We start from the raw sequence: 12208 nt of genomic DNA on the forward strand, positions 1-12208 counted from the left end.
ATTTAAGACGCCAAAAATGATGCGTGAGACGAAAGTTCCTTTTACAAAAAAAAAAAACTTTTAAAATAATAGCGAGAACACAGATTCAAGTGCATTATTGATGATATTTGTATCGAAAGAAAAAAGATAAGGAAAATCGGCTTCATTTTGAAACGGTCGAAAATGTGACACTCAAAGTGAGACTCCGAACATGTTTTAATCTGAAATTTGTTCTAAAACAAGAGAGATCAAGGCACATCTTAACTCGCAATAAAAAAAAGAAAAGAAAAATTATAAAACCTAGACAAGTTCTAAAAGACATTTTCCAAAAAAATAAAAAAAAAATAAGTCATGCATTATGGACATTTTTAAAAAATGAATGAGTAGTCAATGTTTTCAAACAAAAAATAGAAACCCAAAATGATGATTAAAAATATTTTCTCAAAAACAAAAAAACAAAGTGGTTATCACCAAAATTTGGAAAATTAAAAAACCAAAATGGTGAAACAATATGAGACAATATGAGACAATCATTTTAGGATTATACCCTCCGAGTTCCCTATTTTTAGGTCTTTATGAGATTTTTATGTCAACAAACATTAAAAGATGTCTTTGCACATAACACTAGTAGAATAGAGGTCTTCTGTAACGACTCCTAGTAACGGCGCTCGAACGCCCTTACTAATATATTTTATCAGTAACGACTTTCGAAAACCGTTACTGATATAAGTACATCTGTAACGGTGATATAAACTGTTACAGATACGACATTCCTTTTTCGTTTCAGTAAGGATATCAGTAACGGTTTTATATGAAAACCGTTACTAATAATATATCTGTAACAGCTGGAGAAGAACCGTTACAGATATTGAACCGTCTCTTCATTGTCTATACTATTATCTGTAACGGTTATTTGTAAAACCGTTACAGATAAGACATAAGTTATCGTTTGAGGAAAGCATCATCAGTAACGGCTATCTCTCAACGCCGTTACTAATAGAGTATTAGTAACGGTTATTAAGAAAACCGTTACAAATAGTGAACCGCCTTTTCGTTTTCTCTTCTAGTATCTGTAACGGTTTTCTCAATAACCGTTACAGATAAGGCTTAAATAAACGTTTTTGGAGAAAGGCATCAGTAACGGCTTTCTTTTAACGCCGTTACTAATATACTCTCTGTAACGGTTAATGAGAAAGTCGTTACAGAAAGTGAACCGTCTTTTTATTTTTCCTCTTTAGTATATGTAACGGTTTTGTCAATAACCGTTACAGATAGTCTGTAATAAACCCGCGAACAACTTCCCTCTTTCTTTCCTTTCTTTTCTTTTCTTCCTCCGCGCTTTCTCCTCTTCTTTCCGATCATCTGTTTGAAGTCGACCATTGAAATCGCCGCCCGTCTCCTCAAGTCGCCAACGCCGCCCATCTGTTGAAGTCGCCGTCGCCGCCAGGTAAGTTTTCTTTTCTCTCTTTTCTTCCTCCGCCGATCGTCTTCTCTCCCTTCCACCCGCCGATCAACGAGCCATTCAAGGATCCCTCCGCCCTTTATTCTTCTTCGATCGATCAAGGTAAACTCTCTTCTCCCTCCGCTCTTTTTACTTTGGTTCTATTTTGATTGAAGTAATCTAGGTAGTATTAGGATAATCAGTTCTGTTTTGATTCTGTCCAAGATTGGTTTATGTTAGTCAATATTTGGTTTATGTTTTGATGGCTAATCTGCCATATCTTCTGATATTATGTTAAGGTTTGATTCTGTCAAAGAGTTGTTTATGTAAGTCATATTTGTAACTGTTATGTGAAGTCTGATTGTGAACATTGTTTGTGTTAGATGGATTATGTTCATTGTTAGTTGTAATTTGGAACCTTTTTTGACTTCTTTTAGACAAGTTCACATCTCTTTTACTGAATTTATGATTGTTCTAAGGGTTTCAAAGTAACTTGTAGGTGGTTCTAGAATGCAAAGTTACTCTCATGTTTCTCTGAAACACAGAAAGGTCTGGCCTGAAATTTGTGAGAATATGATTTGTGTGATTCAGGCTAAGTGTTGTTTAGTTCCATTGGTATCTGTTTTAGTTCTATTGGTATTTGTTTAGTTTTTTTGTAAACCTAGACATACTGGAGTTCTATTTGAAATGCTCAACAGCTACATTATGTTTGATTTACTAACTGTCACTTTTCCAGCCTTAATTGAGTTGAATATCTGTTTTGCATGTCTGAATTATGTGCAGAATTCTTGATTGGCATGGTATATATACATATGATGCTTTAGATGCTAACATCACTTAGATGCTTTTGATTTTGGTTTAGAGTTTGGGCTATGTATATTCTGTCAACATAATCAAATTTTTGGTTTGCATAAATTCTGAAATTTCCCCGTTTAAACTGATGAATTCGTTATTCACTGCCGTTTGAACGGTATAATCAGGTATTCAATCATGTTACTTCTTATATATGTTGAACTGTTGAATCAAGTTTTCATTATCACTTTTTGCGTTTGAACTGTTGAATCAGGTTGCATTAATTTCAATTCTATCGGGGTTTGAATTTGCCATTGTCTTTGTTGTCGCGGATTGTAGTTTGCACTTCAAAATTCAGGTTAGTTCTTATTTACAATCAATGTTAGATTGTTAGATTGTTAGTAGATTATTGATGTTAGGTTAGTGAATAATTTGTATGTTAGGTTACATAATATTGAATGCTAAGTTAGATTATTTTATGTTAGATTTAGGTAAATTATTTGAATGTTAGATTATTGGATTGGTATATTAAGTTATATTATTTGTATGTTAGATTATTGCATGCATGTTTGGATTATTAGATTAATTGTATGTTAGATTATTGGATTGGTAGATTAAGTTATATTATTTGTATGTTAGATTATTGCATGCATGTTTGGATTATTAGATTAATTGTATGTTAGATTAGTGGATTGGTAGATGAAGTTATATTATTTGTATGTTAGATTATTGCATTTTTGAATTATAGATTAATTGTATGTTAGATTATTGGATTGGTAGATTAAGTTAGATATTTTGTATGTTAGATTATTACATGTTTGGATTAGTAGATGAATAAATGATTTGTATGTTTGATTATTGATGTTAGGTTGTTGGATTATTAATTTGTATGTTAGGTTAGATGGAAATCCCAGACAAAACATGGATGATTATACTTCATACCGATCCTAAATATAGTGAGGGGGTTGACAAATTCATAGAATTTGCTGAAAGGTCTACGGGTAGATCATCGATTGCATGTCCTTGTGTAAGGTGTGCAAATCGAGTATATGAGAATAAGAGTGTGGTTAGATCCCATCTGATTGTATACGGAATAAGACAAAATTATGGTTTTTGGTATTTTCACGGTGAAAAGAGATCAATTGAACGTCAAATTGTAAATGTTGTTACCGAGAATGTGGAGGAAGATGAATCAGATGATGAAATTGAAGATGAACCGATCAATGAACCACCAAATAACGAGACTAATATCATGGAAGACGAACCTGTTGAAGTTTGTGAGGATCATCTAATGGAAGATATTATTGCTGATTTGTACCCTAATGTCAACAATGATAATGAACATCCGAGTGAAAATGAGCCTTTCGTTGATGATTCTACGTTTTACAAATTGTTGGACGATTCGAAGCTACCTTTGTATGAAGGTTCTCGCATTTCCAAAGCTTCAACTCTTCTTAAACTTCTTCACATAAAGAATGTAGGTCAGTGGACAAACACGTCATTTGATTTATTGTTGAGTTTATTGAAGGAGGAAAAACTGCCAATTCATAATCAACTACCGAATTCGTATTATGAGTGCAAGAAATTCATTAAAGACATGGGCCTATCGTACGAAACAATTGACGCGTGTAAGAATGATTGCATGCTTTTTCGTAAAGAGGATAAAGATTTGCAGCAATGTAAAGTTTGTGGGCTTTCTAGGTGGAATGTCAATAAAATCTAATGGTGCAATTCAAACGAAGGTGAATGGTAAGTATATACCCAATAAGTCGTTGCGCTATTTTCCATTAAAACCGAGGTTGCAAAGATTATACATGTGTTCCAAAACTGCTCCACGCATGACTTGGCATAAAGATAACAATCCGAAGATGATGTGTTGAGGCATCCTGCTAATTCAATGACATGGAAGATCTTTGATAACTTGTACCCAAATTTCTCAACAGAATCTCGAAATGTGCGACTTGGTTTGGCAAGTGATGGTTTTCAACCTTTTGCTAGCAGAAAAATATCGTACATCATTTGTCCAGTTATTCTCATCCCTTACAACGTCTCTCCTACCACATGTATGGACAAAAACAATTTTCTTCTTTCAATGCTCATTCCCGGACCAAAAAGTCCCGGTGATTGTATTGACGTATTTCTTGAGCCACTTATTGAAGAGTTGACGGAATTGTGGAATACCGGTGTGAAGACATACGATGCAAGCAAAAAACAATATTTTAATTTACGGGCAGCTCTTATGTGGACTATTAATGATTTATCGGCATATGCAAATTTGTCTTGATGGAGTACAAAGGGGAAATTGGCATGTCCGTCTTGTAATCAGAACACCGCGTCTTTGAGGTTAACAAATTGCCAGAAGGAGTGTTACATTAATCATCGACGATTCCTCCCGTCTAATCATCGATGGCGCAAAGAGACCGATACATTTGACGGGCATACTGAGCATAGAGGTCCTCCTGTACTATTATCGGGTTCCGAAATTAAATTGCAGGCGTGAGATCTAAAGGAAATTTATTTGACAAAGTATCTGCCTAAGAAAACGAAAGTTATACATGAATCCCGAGGTGATAATTGGAATAAATTCATTATATTCTTTCAATTGCCTTACTAGAAATCTTTGATGTTGAGACATAATTTAAATGTAATGCATATTGAGAAGAATATATGTGATAGTTTGTTGGGAACTTTAATGAATTTCAAAGAAAAGACCAAGGATGGAATTAAAGCAAGGAAAAATTTGGTCATAATGAACATAAAACATTCCTTACATCCGATTGAAGTTGATGGTGTTCTTCGGTGTCCGCCGCCCCCCTATGCATTGTCCTCAGAACACAAGAAACGTTTATGCCAGTTTTTGAAAGATATTAAAATGCCCGACGGTTTTTGTTCAAATATTGGGGCGTGTGTAAACATGGAGGAGAAAAAAATTTCAAGATTGAAGAGTCACGATTGTCACATTCTATTACAATATATCCTTCCACTAGCTACATGTGGCCTACTTCCCGATGATGTGTACGATGCTATGGTGAATTTAGCAAGGTTCTTTCGGTTGTTTTGCCAAAAAAGTTACAACGCAAGCAATTGGAAACATTACATGATGACATTGTCTTGACACTTTTCAAATTGGAGAAGATCTTTCCACCTTCTTTTTTTGATATAATGGTGCACTTGCCAGTTCATTTAGCTTTTGAAGCTTGTCTTGGAGGGCCGGTTCAGTATCGATGGATGTATCCAGTTGAACAATATATGAGCACACTCAAGAAATACCTTAAGAACAGGAACTTTCCAGAAGGTTCAATCAGCGAGAGTTACCTTTTGAATGAGAGTATGAGCATGTGTGCCCGATATTTGGACGATCAAGAGTTAGAAGATGAATCGATAAATACAAGTACAACATTCTCCATATTCATCGCTATGGAAGACTTATCTAATGGCACAGCCTACACATATCAACCGGGTGATCGTGAGCGTGCTCATTGGTACATCTTAAAAAATTGTCGTGAAGCTGAAGAATATTATAAGTAAGTCCATTAATTACATCTTATATAGGTATGATTTAAGTAATAATTTAATCTATCATTTGCGCAACGATTTCGTTCAATCATGCCCTCCTAATATTTCCAATGAGGCTCGAGATAAACAATATGTTAGATATTTCCAAGAAAGAGTAAGTAATCGTCTCAACAATTTCCTTTTTTAGTATATGACAATTAGTTTAACAATAATTTCTAATTAATAGGTGGAGCAATTAACCGATCAATCCGATAGGACAACGAATCTTAAGATTTTAGGACGTGGGCCTACATTGTATGCAAAGAAATATAACTCGTGCAAAATAAATGGGTACAAGTTTAACACTGAAAAACATGACGAGAGCTTGACCACCCAAAATAGCGGGGTTTTGGTTGTTGGTAATAATGGGGCCGAGACTATTAACTACTATGGAGTGATCAATGAAATCATAGAAGTGATATTCTTTTGTGAAAGACGAGTGATTCTCTTCAAATGCAAATGGTTTGATGTTTATCACAAAGATCGGGGCATTAAAGTTGATAAGTATGGTTATGTTAGTATAAATATCAACAGGATTCTACAGACTCAATTAAATGAACCATTCATAATGGCAAGCCAAACACAACAAGTCTTTTACTCTACAGATATGGCATCAAGGCTTGAATGGAAAATTGTGACACCAATAAATCCTCGTTATTCTAATTAAGGTTGAATTATTTTCTATGAAGGGTTACTTGTAAATTTGTCTTATAAACATTACATTCAATATTTGCAGCTATCATGGCACCTAAAAGAATGCAAGATAAGAGTTTAAGCAGCGCGCTAAACGACCTTGTACAAAGGACCGAGGAGCATTCAAAAGATCCTTTGCAATTGTGTAACTCTATCGGGGAAATTTATTTGGACCTTGATGATGTCATGAATGTTGATAGTGTACCAAACACTAACCTCGATGATGATGATGATGAGACACAATCCCCGTCTGAGGAGCAAGATGGAGGTACTTGTGTTTGCTTAAGTTAGTTGTTATGATCCTATATAATTTTTTGTTTAATTTTAGGATCTATTTCGAGGAGGAGACGGGGCAAGAACAAAAATAAAGCAGTTGGTAGATTGCAAGCGGGGCAAAAGATGACTCTTCAATTTAACCCGGTAGATGGTAAACCAATGTGCGAGAATAGGACAACTTGGTCGAGGCATATTGGGAGTGTCATTCGAGACTCCAATGCACTACCTCACATGACTTTGCGTTGGTCGGACCTGAGCTCTACACAGCTAGATCACATATGTATGGCTATCACGGTAACTTTTTATATTATTAAGTCCATTATGTATTCATCACAATCTATAATTGTATTTTAATGTTGACTATTTAGGATCCTTTCGTGGTTGTGGGGGATGACATCAACAACTATCGAAGACAAGGTTTATTTCAAGCAAACAAATTATGGGATAGATGAAGATGTCATTGGAACACCATGTACATTAAAGCCCGTGAAGGTAACGAGCAAGCGATTAGGGCAAATCCCCCTCCCGAGATCGAAATAAGTGATTGGCATTATCTTCTTAATCGTCGCTTTCTCACTCCGGAATTCAAGGTAAATTAAAGTTTTTATAAAGAGATCTTACATTAATTATTCATTAAACACAAATGTTTTCTTATTTGCAGAAAACAAGTACTGTGAATGCGCAAAATAGGTCGCGTGTTGTGTACAAGAATCATGCGGGCAACATCTCATTTTCGCAAGTGGAGAAGCAAATGGTTCGTTTTATCATTGAATAACAAAGTTTATAAAGTTATTACGTTTTTATTAATTATTAAATTTGTACATGAGAAGACTACCGGTACGTCGTCTAATTTTGCGGAATTATTTTTGCACACTCATACAAAGAAACCAACTCTACAAGATCCAAATCCGGAGGTTCCACATATTATTCAAGAAAAAGTGGTAAGTCGTGTTTATTAGTTTAATTTCTTTTATTTATTTTATGTATGTAATCAAATGTAATTTGTGTTTGTAGACTGCCTTGCGAACTGCTATAGAAGAAGACCCGAATAGAAATGAATTGTAGTTGACTGAGTGCGCATTCGGGTCTCAAGGACATGGACGAGTTGTGGGTTTGGGCTCCGGTGTCACCCCTAGATCTTTTAGAGCTGATGCTCGTGGTGGTTCTAGCACACCGCGTAGTGACACGCAACATTTCCGTAAAGAAAACCGAGTTTACTTGAGGAGATGCAGATGATGCGAGAGGAGCGTGAAGCGGAGAAGCTTCAGTCACGGAGAGAGCGCGAAGAAGCCTTACTCAAGCGTCAGATGGAGCGTGAGGAAGCACAAAGGCAGCGTGAAATGGAGCGCGAAGAATTACAAATGCAGCGTGAAATGGAGCGTGAAGAATTACGAAGGCAGCGTGAAATGGAACGTGAAGAAGCTCTAAGGGAGAGACAACAATCATTTGTAGAGCGTGATAGAATGCGGGATGAGATGCTTGAGATGAGGGAGACGATGAACTTTTTATTATCCATGATTCCCGGTGCTCGCCCTCAACCTCCACCTGCCCCTCCCATTAGAGATGATGCCCCTCCCACTAGAGATGATGTCCCTTCCACTTGATCGTCTCTTTCCCACTTGAATTCCGGTTAGTTGAAATGTTATTTGAAGTACGTTAATTAATAGTTTTTTTGGATTTGTGATATGATTGTAGTTTGTGGATGAATTGTAGTTTGTGGATGGATTGATGTTTGTGGATGATTATTGTTTTGAATTAATGATTGTGGTTTTGGGTTTTTGGTTATTGATGATTGTGCTTTTCGGTTTTGGTTATTGATGATTGTGTTTTTATTAGGTAAAAATTTGGAGAAAAAAAAAACGATTATGGTTTAGTAACGGTTTAATGAATTAAAAAACCGTTACTATATATTTTTATGTAACGGTTTAACAAATAAAAACCGTCACAAAAACTTCAAATGTATCAGTAACGGTTTTCGAAAACCGTTACTGATAGTAAAAGAACAATAGTAACGGTTTTAAGTCGGTTAGAACCGTTACTGTTGTTCCTTTACTATCAGTAACGGTTTTCGAAAACCGTTACTGATACATTTGAAGTTTCTGTAACGGTTTTAAGTCGGCTAGAACCGTTACTGTTGTTCCTATACTATCAGTAACGACCTTCGAAAGCCGTTACTGATATCTGTGAAGTTTCTGTAACGTATTTTTTTGTAACGATTGGTAACGTTTTATTTGTCGTTACAATTATGTTTCAGTAACGGCATTCGATGCTTTCAGTAACGATTTTCGCCCTTACTGATACTACTTTTTCTAATAGTGTAAACTCCACATCGAGGTATGAAGCATTTACAAAGATTAAAAAGTAAATCACTCATTGTGCAAATGAAGCAACCCTAACCACCCTTGTATGATTAGACGTCTAGTTTCCCAAACTATGTAATCACGGGGCTAGTAAAATTTCGTAGACGTCAATCTACCAAGATGATGCAAAACCTCTAGTTATCTCAATAAGTCTTTCACGTAACTTAGATTAATTAGACACGTACACTCGGACTAATTAGATACACACTCGGACGTAGGATCAGGAGGTTAAGATGATACAGTCGTCCACTTGAGGAAGAGCATTAACTATCTAGTTATCTACATAGTTGGTTTACGAACTATAGTGGTGTAAGATTAATATAATGATTTTCAATTTATTCGAAAGACGATGATAACCCCTTTGTCTATCTCATGTAGTTGGTCAACAAACTATAGTAAGCGTGAAGTTAATGAATGTGTAAGACTCACCCGCATACGGACGCAAACTCTTCGGTTATCTCACATAACTAGTCTTTAGACCATAATAGCTTGAGATCAATACACCGCGTTCATCATTCTACATAATAATGAAAACATATTGGCTATCTCAAATAGTTGGTATTCAGACCATAATAACTTAAAATTAATACATTATTTTCATCAGTCTAAAGATGACGCAAACCTCGTGCTTTGTTTCATAATGTCTCGATATCTATGTCCATGTGAGACACTTGCGACACAAATCAACACCTTGGTCAGAGTTAAAAGTCAAACTTATTATATTTCACAGATGAAGTAAAGCGAAAATATTTTAGAATCCAAACCCTCTGAAAAAAGCAACCAACGAGCACCAAAACAAACACCTATCATGTGGTTGTCATATTTTATTTATCAATCATTTTAATGTTTTTCTAAATAAATAAATAAAAACGAGTCTAAATAAGATTATAAATTAGGTTTTTTACAAATGTGGTGTTTATGGTGTAAAATTTGGACATACGCTTTCCAAAACTCGATCATAATTACTAAACCTTGTCCAAGAGAGACATTATGTTAACACCCATATTTTACACCCAATTTATAATCTAAATTTTGGCACATTTTAATAAAATAAATATCATGAATAAATCAAACAAACTTAAAATGAATATCTAATTTGATTAATTTACATGGTAGTCGTCTAGACCTCTCCAAAACGAACATGCACTCGCTCAGAAAGGGGTTCAAGCCTATGCATCCCTCTGCCCAAACTTGACGGAAAAAAAATACAGAGAAATCAAGGAGAGGGGGAGGGAAGATTTCTTCTAACGACTCGAGGCGAAAGAGGAGTCGAGGAGCGACGATCTAGAAGATCGAGGCTTAAACCAAACGACAATCCAAGGAACCGAGCGAGGACCCAATGGTTTCTTGACTTTCTTCACGTGACAGAAGGTTTCCCGAATAATTTTGTTACTATAGGCTTGTCTTCTGAGGGGCGTTGAGGCAAAAAATGGGATAGTTACCTAAGAAGTCACGCAAAACCAGGAATTGGGCCATAAATTTGTCTGATGACCTTGGGGGAATCTCTGAGAAATCCAAAATTATAGCTGACGTGAGTTTGAGGGGATGTTGATCGCCCTTGAGGCGGGTGTATGAGAAGTTCGGCCTACAAATAGACAAAAATCAAAGGAAGTAAAAAATAAATCACCATCGTGAGTTTTTAAACCTTCGGATGTTGAGTTGTAGCTCCCTTTTGTTCTAGGACAAATTCAAGCATCCTTGAGAGATCTGTGTCATTTCTTGAGTCTTCGCTACTCGCCTACAAATACTATCAATTTTCTTATTTATTTTAAATTTAGGACACAATACAATGAAATATATGCATTTATTTAATAGAATGATAAAAAACTAAATACATGTTTATGCTTGAATTCACTTATAGATGCATATTTTAGGATAAAATAAATAAATAAGATGTAAAATAATATTCTTTTAAATGGCCAAAATTTTAAAGTATAGACAATTAGTTGATGGACATGTGAGACATAACGTTGATGTCATTTTTCACGTGTAATCAAATACCGAATCAAAAACAAAATGTTTAAAATGCGTTTGAACACGCAAAATATTTTTCTTCATAATTTCTTGAAGAGTAAATTATGTGACGACTCTAAAAAAAGTCAAAACTAATCTAAATCGATATTTTTTTAAATATAATCTAGTTAAGCCTACCATTTTGATTCATCGTCTCACTCAAGATTTGAGAGTAAGGTGAGTTAGGGAGCGCGACTATTAAATATTATATTTTTTTAAATACGTAAATATAAAGTTATTTTATTTTATAAAATCGAAATAATTTATAAATTTATAAAATCTTAAGATTATATAAAATTAAAATGGTAAGAATTTAAATAATTTAAGAATTTGTCAATCATATTATAATAATAATAATATTATGATTTCGAAATTTTAACTAACTAATTCAAACTTATTTTTTATATATTTTAAAATCTCACCAAAAAAATTATACAACTAAGACTAGGGGTGTCAAAAATGAACTCGATCCGCCAACCCGACACGAGTCGACCCGAAGAATATTGGGTTAGGGTTGGGGGTTTTCGGGTTTGAATCATTTCGGGTCAGACCCAAAATATAACCTAAAAAATAAAATTGGGTTGGGTTCGGGTCAACCCGGATTGACCTGATTAAAAAATCAGGTCACTCATCAACCCGAACCCACCCACCCAATCCGACCCACCTAATATATTAATAAAAAAAATAACTTGCCTACCTTACAAAAAAACCCTAACCCTAACGGGCCTAACCCATATCCTTAATTTCTATTCCTTTTCTTCCTTCCGTCTTTCTCACTATTCATTTTCTTCCATCTTTCTCACTTCTCTTCAATATACATTCTGTTATGATCGGCATCGCCCTTGGAGGACCGGGGTTCCGGTTTTAGAAGGGTTGACCGCTTACACAACACAACGCATGCTTTAATTGGTGATAGTCCGGTTAAACATTAAAACCGTTTTTAACACTACGCAAGCTGTCACAGACTCTTGAACCGGGTTCAAGGGCGGAAATTTCTATTTTAGTTTGAAGCAACACGCAAGGTTTGAATGATGTTTATAAGAAGTCGGTTAAGGAGGATAGATGGACCGGTTTTGTTAAGGAATAGGATTATATTTCG

The 12208-nt window shown here is 35.2% G+C and overlaps 1 protein-coding gene across 1 annotated transcript; it reads left to right on the top strand.

Annotated features, from left to right (window-relative positions):
* The first annotated feature begins 7206 nt into the window (after window positions 1-7206).
* Window positions 7207-8340, top strand: LOC124935795 (trichohyalin-like). The gene is made up of 2 exons (XM_047476224.1): window positions 7207-7326; window positions 7969-8340. Exons 1-2 carry the CDS (start codon window positions 7207-7209, stop codon window positions 8338-8340), a joined length of 492 nt encoding a protein of 163 aa, XP_047332180.1.
* Window positions 8341-12208: the final 3868 nt, after the last annotated feature.

The sequence above is a fragment of the Impatiens glandulifera genome, chromosome 1 (genome assembly GCF_907164915.1).
Source record: "Impatiens glandulifera chromosome 1, dImpGla2.1, whole genome shotgun sequence".
NCBI lineage: Eukaryota > Viridiplantae > Streptophyta > Magnoliopsida > Ericales > Balsaminaceae > Impatiens > Impatiens glandulifera.